At 35.6% G+C, this 15,252-nt stretch overlaps 1 protein-coding gene across 1 annotated transcript in view; it reads right to left on the reverse strand.

Annotated features, from left to right (window-relative positions):
- The window catches only part of LOC122414001 (zwei Ig domain protein zig-8-like), a 280,634-nt gene that overhangs the window by 196,113 nt on the left and 69,269 nt on the right, over nt 1-15,252 (reverse strand). Inside the window, exon 2 of the mRNA XM_043424741.1 lies at nt 7,779-7,927. Within this exon, the coding sequence (XP_043280676.1) occupies nt 7,779-7,927 (149 nt within the window). The remainder of the gene's footprint in view (nt 1-7,778; nt 7,928-15,252) is intronic.

A 15,252-nucleotide genomic window follows, 5' to 3' on the forward strand; every position in this document is an offset into this window, starting at 1 on the left:
TATATAGGTATGATAACATAAGTACAATGTGTAGTCGTTAACGATTTCATCGCCTCTACAGTCATCACCACATTATTGTGGAGAACACGGAGGGGTGACCATCCCGAAGGCTGATGGAGGATAAAAATCTCAGTTAACAAGGAAACTACCCCTCCGGCACCACTAGCAAACACCCTTCGTCGATCCAAAAAGCTAACCGAGTGCGAACGATTTAACGGCACCTCGTTTTCTCGCTCTATTAGATTATGGTTTTCTCTGACCTGCTTATATTATTATCATCTTTATTCATAATTTTCCTTACTATACGATACCAGTGTAGCTTAAAAAAATTATATGGGGCATTCCACGTCAAATCAGCCACTTCAAAACTTTTGAATTTTTGATTTGGTTCAAAATTTTTCAGGTTGTTATACCCATTGAAAGGAGCTCTCTTGATTTTTTCTAGAATTTTTAGTGGATTGGATAATAAGTTATGATTTTTGGAAAAAAATAGAGATTTTTTTTCTTTTCCCTATAACTTTCCGAAAAATGGGCCGAATTGAACTTTTTTTTTTAACCCTCTCAGACCGAGACCTATTTCGCGTTGACGGAAAATGATTCCCTTCATAATTTTATCTCAAAATACTTTCTAGTTTCCGAATCGATTGTGACATTTCGATTTTTTTGTTGGGAAATATGAATTTTTGAATGTTCGCTGCGCGCAGCACCAGGTCCTTGGGGAGCAAAATCAGGAAAATTTACGAATGAATCTAGCACCGAATACCTTAAATACATCATATTAGCTTCCCTTTGAAAGGAAATAACGTTTGGGGTACGAAAAAAAAATGTGTACACATTTTTCTTTTGCGATAACTAAAGCACCTTTTCACACAACGCCAACTCAACATGAAACGCCGACTTCATATTGATATTTCGATGGGTTAAAGCAGTTTATCTCTTGGTTTAGGAGTATCTAAGGTGCAATCTAACCTTGCTTGATGGAAATAGGCAGTTAGAACCCCGACCTTACTGACCGATGCAGTTTTATTGGGCCTGGAAGCGCGTGTTGCGTAGAAGCAACATACGGTCCGAGAGGGTTAAACTTGAGTATTTTTTTCTGTTCTTTTCGAAGATATTTTTTTTTTTAATTATTCGTGTAGATTTTAATCAATTTTTTGCAGTTTTAAGCAAAAAAAAACATTAATTTCAGGCAATAAGACAGTTTCAATTTTTTTCAAAAAATTCTCAAAAAAACTTCAACTAATCCAACGATTTTTAAGACTAGTTGCGTTAGCAACTTTCATTCTTGAAGAAAGTGATGAATACCGTACAGGCAATTAGTGGCGGTTTCGTTTCACCAGACTGACGATCATCTGCGTCTTTCAAAAACAGTTGTCCCTCAGAAACCGACAATCTTGTCACTTCGGAGACGACGGCCATTCGATAGAATTTCTATAGAACGATACCATTCGATGGAAGAATGTAACAATTAAATTGCTGGTTCTGATATTGAATGACGATTTGAACAACTTCTTTTCAAGACCGAATCCTGTAATTTCCAGATCAAACACGATTGCGACCATGTCTTTAGCTGGAATGATGGAGGCTTCTTAATATGTCACGATTTCTTCGGTTACTGCGCACCCTGAAGAGTAAGTGATGACCCTCACTTCTTTCCGCAGTGTTCCGGCTTTGATTTCGATTTTTTTTCGAAAAAGTCGGCGCCTCTTGAATTCTGTAGTTCTCATCTTTTTTCTTCAAATACCTACATAATTTTTATTTAAAAATATGTCGATTTTCAATTTTGAGAGTTTTTGTCAGGGAAAACGTACATCAAACCAGTAAGTAAATGTGCAGCTGAAATTTGAAAATTCTTTTTTCGATACCCTATGTTTTACTTTAACCCTAAGCATCACAGAGCAACACTGTGTTACACAATGCGTTTCAACTACAGGGAAACAGCACGGGCACCATACGACACTGTGTTGCACAGTGTTGCACAATAATATTCTACAGTGTCGCTTGCTGGAAAGCGTCAGAACTACACAAAACAAATGGGGTCGTTTAGACCCCAAGTAAGTGATTATGGTTAACCTGTTCTACATCTCCTTTTTCGTTTCAATCAATAGTACAATTATTTTATTTAGCCTTTAAATGCCATTTTTACATATTGCACTATCAGTTGTGTAACGACTCTGACGTAGTTGCCATATAACCTTAAGGAATTAATTTCCGTGGAAACTTCGAGAACAGTTGTGGTCCTGAATATTTTTTATACTCATTTGCCGAGAAAGGATTAATTATGTATTTTTTACGGAACGACGTTTAAATTGGATCTATAAATTCATTTCTCAAACCCAACACGAATATCTTTTGTTGATAATTAATAACAATAGCTATAGTTCGATGTTACCGTGTTCTATGAGGATATATAAAAATACTTATTTCGATACTTCTAAATAGTTTGTCGATTACAGAAATGACTCGCATTTTAATGTAATGGACACATTACGATATACAGCGAACCAGTGAACTAAGAACGATGTCATTGATATATTTTAATGAATACCAACTACATATATTTCATTTTTTCGGTTGACTGCTGATGTCGCTCTTCAAAAACATGTCAAACGTGAGAGGAAAAGTGTTCTAACATACCCTGGTCACCCTTATGTGGAAAACCCTCGAGGCCACCGCTTTCAGACATTTACGAGGGGTCTGTGAAAATGTTTCCGCGGCACCGCGATAACGTGTTACATCGTTGGATGAAATAACATTGCGTTAGGTTCAGAAGAAACCCGCTGCACAAGATTTCTTTCGTAGTAGAGTCGTATATGCTGGTTCGCTTGAGATGGGAGTTTTGAAGTGGTTAGAGGGTCGAGGGAAACTGTTGAAGCAAAGCTTCGATGTGGTTCCTACCGAGCAGGACTATACTTGTATATACATGTATATAGGCAAAAAACGAGAGTCGGGAGCAAAGAGTAAAAACGTAAGAGAGAGAGAGAGAGAGAGAGAGAGAGAGAGAGAGAGAGAGAGAGAGAGAGAGATGCGGGAAGAAGGACGAAAATCTCGTTTATTGAAGGAGAGGACATCAGATAAGCGAGAAAATGTAAGAACTGGACGTTCTCCATTGGCCAGTTTGTAATTTATAGCTCTAGACCGAGAGACTTCATTCCTTTCTTACCCACAGTTCACTTCTATATCTCCTGTTATAGACATGCATACACGCACACATACATATGTATGTCTTACAAACACAAAGACGTAACTCACAACACATTACTTTTAGAATTATCTGAACTATGCCATTTTCTTCCCTAGCTGTTAGTCTACGTATACAAATGCGGAATGGAAATTGGAGATGGTTTTTTCTCTTCATCCTCCTTTTACTCCCCTCCCACCATTTTTCTTCCTTTCGAAATCTTCTTATGCAATGCTCAGTATAAGATTTCCCAGACTATGTATATATAGCCGTCTGCTCTTTTTCGTCCTCGATTTCAGCGATCGAGACGAGACTACGGGTTCTTTTCAATTGATCGCACTTCGATGAGATTGCACAAAGCCACATTTCTCTCTCCCCCCCCCCCCCCCCTAATACTCCGTCGCCCTTGTGCTCTGTCTGTTTTGTTAACTTTCTTACTCTCTTCGCGCACCTTTATAATGTTTACGGAAACACGGAACATTAATCTATTATTATGCGGTTTAACGAACCATCGAGATATAAAAAGAAAGGGAACAAAAACAGTCAAGGCTAGAATTAAAACGAACCAATTAAGGAGGGTGAATCGCGACTGTTGCCATGCTAAACAATGTTAAAAATATTGAGAATTTGAAAATGATAAGAATTTCATAAAATTTGGTAAATGTATTCCTTAAAAATATATAAGACAATATAAATTTTTTTTAGATTTTTCTACCACATAGCTCTCAAGTAATTGAACACTAAAGTTCACGTGTATAAGCATAGAGTTTACACATCTCGTGCATAAGAACTTCGATTTAACGCTCAATTATGCGATAACCATGTGGTAAAAAAATTTGAAAAAAATTGTATTTCTATACTTGATGCCAAAGAATGTTATCACCAAATTTTATCAAATTCTGATTATTTTGATTTCGTGATCAACCCTCCTTAATGGGGTTCTGCGTTCTAAGGGGAGAAGTGAAATCTGTCAATGGGCTAGATCAACATATCGATCAATAAAAAAAATGTTGAAAGATTGCGGCTTAGCTAAATTATAATTTTTTTCAATATTTTTATCCATCACTTCGGAAGCTAATGGAGTTCAAACATAGGTTTGACCTAATTTTCCATTAGACAGGTCATCGTGACGTGATGTGCTCCGAGCAGTATTACCGTTATAAGGATACGAAGATCGTCTATGTCCATATTATCCATTAATTTTCTAGGGCTATTATGGCCATGTCGGTGTCTAGATTCTATTGAGGATATCTTTTCAAATGGAATAAACCCAAAGCTGTACAAGTGTCCTTTTTTAAACTTTGTGCACATAATTACTGATTTTTTCAGCAAACGTGTTAGAATGTAACGAGAAAAATGGTCAATAATTAGAAATTTTTCCATGTGATCTGTTTTGCTTAATCGTCTCAAAAGTTGTAAGATGCAAAAACTTATACGTGTTCATTAGGAATCAATGAATATTCACCTGAATAAAGTTTAAAAAAATACTCAAATGTTTTTAGAATTATCCGACCCCACAAATATTTAGTAAAAAGAAATTTAGACCCAGAAGTTATTGTACAACTCTGGAGCTGGATTTTATTAAGTATCGGTGGGAACTTAAATTTTAAGGTTGTTGCTAAATCTTTTTAGAGGGTAGGGATAAGAGACGAAGCTCCTATGTTAATACATTGAGTGACGTCAGCAATGCCACCTTACAGATACTGAATGATTACTATTCATTCGGATTAACAATGCAAAAATTTTCAAGTGTGTGAATGATAATATTAATTGTTTATTATTCAGAAATACGTTTATTTTAATGACTTAAGGTTGATAGAAAATTTATTCTCGGTAATTGAAAATCGTGTTGAATTAAAGACAAAGTTTGGCAACGTTGCATAATTTCTTCACACTCAGCTGTTGGGTTGGATGCAGTGAGCCCTATGCCGCTGTGTATGTGTTACTTGTTTCGCCGATCAGTTAACCTGATATGATCGTGATGCAATCACATGTTTTCGATGATTTCTAGTCATTTAAGTAGGTAAACTATCTGCTCTTTCAGTAAAATCATTTTATATATCGTCCTGTTCCGAACTGTCATTTTTCAAATGAATTTCTTCATGAATAAGAGCGATATAAGCAAAAAAGTGTGATGGTAATGACTTTGTCCCATTCAACCGATACAATTATATGGCATTTTTCTTTCTTTTTCTTTCACCACAACTCTATACGATAATTTACGATTCGTGTTCACGATTAGCGTTCGTGAGATTCACATTTTCACGCGCGCGACAAATTCTCACCTCTGACATTAAACAGCAGTTGGCAACGAATGCAACATAGCAACGAGTAGAGGCTTCGTGTCTTTTTCTTCATGTCTTTTTTTAAAGAAAATTGTTTGTCCGATATTCCAGACAAACTTCCAGTTCCAGATTTTTTTAAAATACATGCAGATTCATTAAATGACATTGGCTATCAAATTTTTAAAAATCATAATATTTTTCTTACCTTTCACTTCATACAGCAACAATTATCGAAATTCATGGTCGGAGAAATATTTTTTATTGGCTGTTGGATGAAATATCGACAACAAGCGTATTTTATAGGGTCACCGAATATTCTGGTAGATATATCCGCTGGGTATTAAGCGAGGAAAAAATAATTGAACGTGTCCAGACAACACTACCCGGATGAGAAGGCAGATCGAAACTTTTAAAAATAAACGAAGGACTTCCGAAACGCGAAACAAGTACCACTGTGATTGGATAGTTATAATACACACATATATACACATATCTTGTGTATGCGTGTGTGTTCGTATCAGCATTCCACTTCCGTTCCGTTCGATGATCCACCATCGAATAAATTTTCTCGAGCAGTCAACAAAACATATTGCACCCTAAAAGGGGGGGGGGGGGTTGAATGGAGTGGCTACAGGGGGTGGAAGAAGGGGGGGGGGGGGTCTAAACGACTTTCTTCGTCTTGAGCTGTGGGTATAACGAGGTTGTTAAACCCACCCCTAGGAAAAACAACATTTCGACGTGATACATTCGACGAGAAAAACATTTCGATATATTGACCTGATAATGCTCGAGCGAGCCGAATCTTGAATTTTCTACGTGCAAGGAATATTTTCGTTCTTTTTATTTTTCATCCACGAACAGCATACCCTCGTATCGAACATGCTGTGCAGTGCTACTTTCTGGCATTCCAAAACTTCCACGATTTCGACGTTATTGGCGGACCACACGATTACCCGAACCGTATATTTCGGTTTATTGGCACCGCGGCATGGCTAAAGTTCACCTGGAGGGCGACATTTTTGTCTCTACTGTACAGTATAATTTCTATTCTATCGGATTGCAAGCGAAAAAAATCACAACACTTGTAAAACTACCTTTTCCTCCCAGCCAAGTTCCTGATATGTAGAGTCATTACAGAAAATGAGATGAAAGATGAAATAAATGTTTTTTTCGTTTAATGTGAAAATAAAGTTTGAACAGTTCATTAAAAGTTTAGCGATCATTTAGGAATTACGAATTCTATTCTAGTTTATTCACTCTCTGCGCCATCTTTGTTACGATATTTTTTTTTTTTTTAGTATATAGTGCACTCTGCCTTCATATTGAGGCTATAAAAAAGATGAGAATATCTGTAAAAACGTACTCAGCATAGAAGAATAGTTGTGCAAATATGTAAAAATATATGTAATAAGGATATATAATGCGGAGGCAACCACAGGGAATTTCAAACTAACCCCAGTTGGAGGATCAACCGGCCTAATACACGTTGAGGGATGAAGTGCGTAAAGGTCCAAGACTCCGTTAGAGAGAAAAACAGATAGAGAAAGAGGTTGGCGTGGCGGGCAGGGGGGTGGGGGGGGAGGAGGGGGAGGAGGAGGAGGCGTAGCGTAGAGGGTTGGTTACTTTGGTGCGTACCTTTGAGCCACTTTAATTCTCTTTAACCAGAGACTTCATGAATATTCCATAAGCTTCAACCTAACCGAAAACCACATGGACACACCGTTCGGTAGCCCTTTCGGATAGACTAAAACAGAAAACACGCTCCAGACACGCCTATACTAGTGACAAGTCCCTGGTTCGCGGGCTTGTTGCGGCGATAACGTTGGTTGTTTTTCACCTCTCCTAACATTCCCACAATATACACAGTTATTTTACATGGACATATTTTTCTTTCCTTTAAGAAAATGATTGCTTACCAGAGCAATGATTGAGGATGGAAGTACGTAAAGCTCCGTTCGTTGGAAAGTTACCACATGCGAAATATTTTTTTCAAGTGTAGATTTCATCAACGATAGGTACTTCGGTAGTATTTGCAAACAAAAAACAAAACTACACAAGATTGCCGCCTGATCGATCGGTTGTTGGGACTCGTGGTTATATAGTGAAAACTGTGAAAGATGCAAACAAGAACCAGAAATCGTGTAATGAATACTCTATGAAATTCATTCAACATCACTGTCGAAAGTTGGGCGTATACGATTCGCTTAAACTGCATAATAATGAAACTGATGGAGCTGAAAACTATGCAATACCGAAAGGTCGACTAGATTTTTTTTCCAATTTGGGTAACATAAATCTATAAAAGAAGTTACCTCTTTGTCACCACGTTGATGAACTCGGCAGTGCAAAAATGCCGTTTGGCCCACAGCCGTCGTTACATTTCGTGGCACGTTTTCCTCGAAATATGGCCATCCAGTCGTGTTCTGGCCGCCCACTAATTTATGATCGCGGACGAACAAACCTGCAAGAGAGATAAAACATAATTAGATTTTCTGTAATTCTTTTATTTTTTTTTAGATATTATATAACATTTCATTTAATTTTTCTAAAATTCATTTTATGAGAATTACAGTGCACGCGAGAGTTTTCAATGACTGCATTTTACTTAGGTATGGAAAATCCACTCGAAACTATTTATTAAAATAAGGATCTATATTTACGGATTATTTCTGATTATTGTGATCTGAAGAATAATAACAGCGCACTTTTGAATTTCCATAGCCGATGGGAGTGCACAAATTTTTAATTATAAAATCTTCAGCTATATTCCTAGGAAATTTCAATAGAGAGTAAATGAATTTGTGATGATATTTTGTATCTTCTTTTTATTTTCTACTCAAACCCGGCCACTGGATGAAAGTATCTCACACAAATGTGCTGTCAGAATACTGTTCCCAAACCATTGAACTGACTTAATTACAAGAGTCTTGACGAACACAAGACTAGCAATAAAATAAAATACGAATCATGAAACGATAAATTTATTAACGTCTCTTGATTAATAATGACTAAAAAAAAACAAAGGATTATTGATATTCCATAGATCGACTTCAGGATGAATACTAAATGCCTGTACCTCCAATTTAAAACAATGAAAGATAATAACCAGCAGCAAGAGACTCGAGTGCTCGAGAAGGAGACATCTGAACAGAAGTTATTCGTCTCTGTGTGAGACATTTCCAACGATGACATTGAGTTTCCTCATATACTTTTCAAAAAGCGTTGATATTGGTTTTTATCAACTTTTCAGTGAACGTAAAAGCACCTGTTGATGAAGTTACCTGTAAGTGGATTGAAGTTGATGCCGATTATTATCAGGGGTTCTGTACTCCCTCATACGAAAAAGTACAACACTTAGCTGAGGGATTCCGTTTCCGATACTTTCTATAAAGTTTTCATTTTGTACAACGTTTCATCCCGCCGCTATGTTGAAATCAAATGAATGGTGATATGACATCTGGTGTTATATTTTAAACGAGTGACGGAATCCACACGGACAACTTTGTCATAGGTTCAGGTTTTACGTAACTGGCCTCAATTTACGGAATATTGGACGACGATTTTTTCTCATAAATGTACCTAAAAATATTCAGTTAATAATTCATTTACGGATTCGAGTGCGCCAGGCAGAAAATGAATAGCTGCAACATTAATCGCAAGTTTTTTTCTGTTCGTTATCCATCTGTAAATGTCAGTGCATACGCGACTGATGAGTTAGGGTTCCACTAAAATATGTGTGGGTCATACTGTAAATGATACAATTAATTTAAACGGTGCATACACATCGATTTTGAGTTGATATAAATACACTGAAAGAGAGGATTGGTAAATTTGACTCTCCAAATACGATAAACGAAAATGCGTGTTAAAATCGATCAAATTTAGTTAAACTTGAACACGTAATAGTTGATCTAATAAATCCGATTTGGTTAATGTAATCACATAGTTCTATCAATGAGTTACTTCATAATTTTTCAATCTAATCACATTTCGATTGTTATATAATCAATTTTTTTTTTAACTTATACTCTGCAGGTAGTAACCGATATACTAAAGTATTTTGTTGAAGTAAATTATCAGCAGTTATGTTGCGATGATATGTTAGATGGCGGATGAAAAAGGAGAAAGTCGATATATGATCATAAAAATGATTATTAGGGGACTTTTGAACCACAAAGAGGTTACAGAATACTGATTCAATTTTTTTGGTTTTTTAATTTGTTTTTGTGTGTTTTTTTTTTATAAAAAACTATCTATACCAAATTTGTGAAGAGTGATCCCGTAAAAGTTTGAGTGGCAATTTTCTGGAATTAACTTATCCAATTTTTCTCCTCCATATTGAATCGGTGGATTCGAATTTTGAAAATCTGACATTGGGTTCGTTATCTACGATCCCAAAACACGCAGAAACAAATTTCAAGTTAATTGGGTTGATTTTTAAAAAATCATCCGCCATTTTGAATTTTGAAAATCTGATATCGGATTCGTCATCAGCGACCCAAAATCCTCGAGTGACAAGTTTCGTGCCAATTGGATCGATTTTTTTAAAAAGTCATCCGTCATATTAGATCGGCCATGTTGAATTTTGAAAATTTTGGAAATCTGCAATCAGATTCGTAATCAGCCACCCCGCAAACTTTCGGGTACTAATTTTCATCAAAATCGGTGTAGATGAAACATTCGTGACTAAAAGAGTTGAGTCACAACTTATATAACGCCTTTTTGAGTTTACATCTAACAATGTCTTGGTGGTCTAGTGGGTAGCGTGTATACTTAGTAAGATGTAAGTAGGTAGGTAGATCGGTTTTAAATCCCCGTGCAAGTAGGAATTTTTCTCTGATTAAATTGGTTCCAGAGATATACCATAAACTGCGATGACCATCAAGGACAGTGAAAAATAATTTTGCAATAGATAACATGATATTTTTTTCGTCGTATTTTTACTTAAATCAATAAGAAAAGTATAGGAGAATTATACTTATTCTGGTTGAAACTATAAATTAAACGATTCAATTTGAATGATATTTTGTTGAATTAATCAAATGTGGATACAAATAATAAAAATCCGTCGTTTCAAAATCAATCAAATTAGTGAGTTGAAACAATTCCATATTTGTTTCGCCACCCGTTATCGTAGTTTTGAGTTCAAATAATTAATTAATTTTTTTATTTACCGATCCTTTTTTTCAGTGCACAGCTTAAGAAGAATGCAAAATGTACCAGTGTTCGACAATAAAAAAATCTAAAGAAATTATTCTCTTCACAATATACTCCAGCGCCCATATTGTTTAGGAATTTTGCAAGATACCGTCGCGTCTCTGAATAAACAAGCCGAAGAAAGATTAAACTATTGGAAATAGTAAAACTTTAGGTCCATAAACGTTACCCATTCCGTTTCTGCAAAAGTAAATTGAAGAGGCGAAAGCCGTTGCAAAGTTACTAAAGTTGTTCTCGGAAATCATTTTATGACGAAAACTCGCCAAGAACCATTTAAATAATAATTAAGAAACCTTTAAATCTTGCTATCTCGTCTACAATTTTCTCCCGTTCTCTTTCTCTCTAATTTTCCCCGTCTCTTATTCTTCGCTCTATCTCTACTTCTCTCTCAATTTCCCATCTCCCTTAGCTTTTACAATTTGACACCAGTTTCAAAAATAATTTTCATCGTTCTTTTCAGATTAATGGTTGTTGAAGATAACACATAGATACAGTCTGTCATAGTTTTTTCGACTCCGTCCGATCATTTTGTCATCTCGCCCCCTTTCAACATTTTCCGTCCTTTACTTTTAAAGCGTTCATGCAAACCTTCCTGGGTTATTGAGTTTGCACTTTTTTCATAACGATAGATATTTTTAACGGTTTATCGAATGAAAGGACGTGGAAGTATATTTTCACGTCCACAGAGAAAAAATTTGTGTTTGAAATAACATCGATTTAACACTAAAAGTGATACATACAAGTTCCCCCGATTTGTGTTACCAAACGGTGTAAAAGTTTTTGATGTAAAATTGATGCTATCAGTTAACATCAAATCACTCAACACATTTCGGTGCTTTTCTCGATTGACACCCTTACTTTGTCCAAGTAAAAAAAAAGTCAGCAAAACGTAGTCGTTGAATGGACGTTCAATGAATAATAGAACCCGCAAAATAGTGTATATGAATGACACGGATCTGTGTAAAAAATACACCTCGTCATTTTTTACTGTTGACAAATAACTTTTTTTACATGAAAAAAATGCATTTATCGTTAATACTGGTCATTCTTCACCCTGTGTATCTGTGGCAACTATAATTTCTTAAGAAAAATTTCTTACCTACATGGAGAGTCGATCCGAGTCGTCTACATATCTACGACCTAACGGGCATGCGCACGGTACCAATTACATCTTTTCCTACTTGTAAATATCTTCAAGCAAAAACTGATATGTATCTATCCAGTTGGATATGTTATAAGTAATTTCTGCATATTTTATTATAGAATGATTTCATTAGGCAAATCATTTGGAATGAGTAAAGAAGGCAAAATAAAAAAACGTTGCGGTGAACAATGAATGTCTAAATTGCAAAAATTGAAAGTATAGGACACAAAAATGTGGAACATATCCCTTTTCATATACTGTTTTAAATGACATGCAACTCGACTATAATTCTCGAAGTGTAATTTTACACCACATTATTGTATTTTTTGAATACAGGGTGAGGCACTAACTATTGCCACCTTAAATATCTCGGTTTTGGGGGGCATTTGATGACCCCTTTCGCACCATCAAACTTTTGTCTGAAATATTTTTTTGTAACGTCGGTAATTACCGAGATATTTAAGGTGGCAATAGTTAGTGCCTCACCCTGTATAATTTCGAATATAAAAATTTCGCAAACTGACTTTACACCGAATGTCCGTCAGGTATGCTTTATGATTGATTTTTATTTGAATGAATAGTGATGGGCTGTACAAGTACTTTTAACACATATTTAAAGATAATTTGTACCGATCTAAAATCAAGGTCGAATATTGTGAATAATACCAGGGGATCCTGAAAGTCTGCGAAGAATCGATTTTCTTCCAAGTCTCTGCCACCATAGAGTAATAAACTACTATACCTTTGATATGTTTTTTTGGATTTCGCGCTCCTTGAAACAATTTCATAATGTTCAAACTCGAAATTACTACTAAAACGCTTGTCCTCCGATTGCTATCATAAATTTAATGCTACACGTAACTCAAATGGTAACTTTTCGATTCATAAGAATTTTCTCAAGTTCTGATGGTACCCGTAGGAATGAATATTCTGAATTATCATTAAATACTTGGCCTCGAATTGATATCACAAGTTTTAATGCTGAACGTAACTTAGATGGAAATTTTTTTCAATTAATTTTTTTTTAATTTTTATTTTGATTTTTCGTTTTTTTTTCTTCTGTTTTATTAGAATGACACTTCAAATAATAATTACAGATTTGAATTTTTTAAATGTAATGTTGTTTCATGATTTGTGAAATTTTTTTCGAATTTTTGTGTGGAAATTATTTACAGTTGGTTGAATAATTTTTTTTATGCAATTTTCTTATTGATTGGACATAATAGTGAACATGTATACAACGAAAATGTACGTCAACATCGTCATTTCAGTTTGAGTTTTGAGGTCATCTTATGTATTCGAAATTCACAGTGTTCGCTTTTCAAGGCTAAGAAAATAACCCGTTGGTTATTTGTGACCTTGAAAGATCTCTGTTCTTCGATGAAATTTAATAACTGATGTATCTTGTCGATTGTACATTATAGAGCAAGCAAACAGCAGATACCATACGGTTGTGTATACCTCAGAAACATTTGTAACAAACATCCGATGTAAAATCAACTTTTAAAATTGGTAAAAACACAATAAGGTGATGTAAAAATGACACCTCGCGAATGCTGATCAAAAAACATGTGTGATTTTACACCTCTAATTTGAATAATTTACCCAGAAACATGTTATACTTATTATTTAAATACCATAGGTTGTCGAATCAGAAAATAACACCGAATGATTGATGTTATTTTTACCACTCACATCGTTTCATTTTACATCGCGAAGTGATAACGCGATATTCATTAAAATATAGAAGAATATAAATAGTTCCTACAAATCGACACACATTTAATATACGCAGTAAATTTTTACTGTCTACAAGACTTTCCGTTGGAAAAAAAATCATAATATACTGAATTTGGGTTGACTTTTAATTTGGGTTAAATTTTTACTGTCTACAAGACTTTCCGTTGGAAAAAAAAATCATAATATACTGAATTTGGGTTGACTTTTCATCACTGGGATTGATTTTTTTAAAATTTCGTTTTATTGAAAACGAAAGTTCTTGAAGCTAATGATATTTTCGAATGCGCAAAAGATCAATACATTAAGGTTCACAGAGTTTACTCCAATCGACGCTTACGAACCCAGTTTGATCGTGGGATCCCGTGCAGTCTCTCATTGGTGCAAATCTTCGGAAACAAAGATAGACCAATATATGCAATTTATGAATTTTTTAAAAGCACAAACCAGCTAACCTATTCTCCTTAACTTTTTACCCACACCTTCTACTGTACGAAACAGAGGTTCCAAGACTGTTTTGTCCGTTGCCCGATTATGATGAAAACTTTGGATAATGCGCTTTCAAAAAGTACGCGAGACTCGATTTTGAAAGACAATGTCCGATTCACACGACCCCATTGTGTATGATTATATGCATATATACACTTGTACGAGTCTTGATAACTTTTGTCATAGGATAAGAGTTGGAAGCCCAACTCGCCACATCGACGAGAGGCTGCTAGTAGAGAACGCCGAGAGTCGGAGGCAAGAACCAGCTTTGCTCAACAAGCGACAATGAAACTTTGATAATCCACGTTGAGCGGAAGATTTATCGCAGAAATGTTATAACCGAGGAGAAAGAGAGCGAAAATATTTTTCCTAGTATCACGCTGTTCCACATCCCTCCTGGCTATGAGTGAATAAAACTCAACACTCTAAATTGCATGTAGGCTGCAATGTTATAGTGTGTGTTAGTTACCAAAAAAAAATTAAATTGAAAAGGTGTTTAAAATGTTACAATATAAATTAGACCACAATGCACAAAATACTGCGAACTCCCCAAAAAAGATTATCAAATAGATCTCTGCTATACATGCTGTATACGTACAAACAATCGCGTGACAACCGTCATCGTGCATACGGATTGGATTCGAATTAAAAACCGGGAAATCCAAGTATGATGGTTCTACGATAAAGTCGGCCTGTTCGTAAATAACGATTTAACTGTCACTAAAGCTACGAGTAGGGGAGACAAATGATTCGCAATTTTCTATACATGTATACAGCTACATTGAAGATCCCGAGCTTTCGAAATTGACGTGGACCATTCGTTTATCACAGCTCGTCGGTATTCCAAGAAGATATCACATCGGTGATCCCAACTAACTTCCCTCTCATACCGCAGGGAGAAACATAGCTCAGATATATATCGGTAGGACGTAAGGGTTCGCCAAGGGATTTAAAGAAGGCAACTGAGATTCTATATCAAAGGTCCCTATCGGCAATGAAAGAATACAAATTGATTGGATCCCCAAAATCTGCGATCGTACATTATCGTCTCGTCAAACGTATCCATGACGATGGAGAATTCGTGTGACAGGAGAAAATTCGAAAATTTATTGGAATCCTTTATTGAAAAGATGTTGAGACCGAACCTCTGTAATTTCATTGAACCAAATTGTTTATACTTATATTAAAGACTCGAATAT

Source organism: Venturia canescens, chromosome 7 (genome assembly GCF_019457755.1).
Source record: "Venturia canescens isolate UGA chromosome 7, ASM1945775v1, whole genome shotgun sequence".
Lineage (NCBI taxonomy): Eukaryota > Metazoa > Arthropoda > Insecta > Hymenoptera > Ichneumonidae > Venturia > Venturia canescens.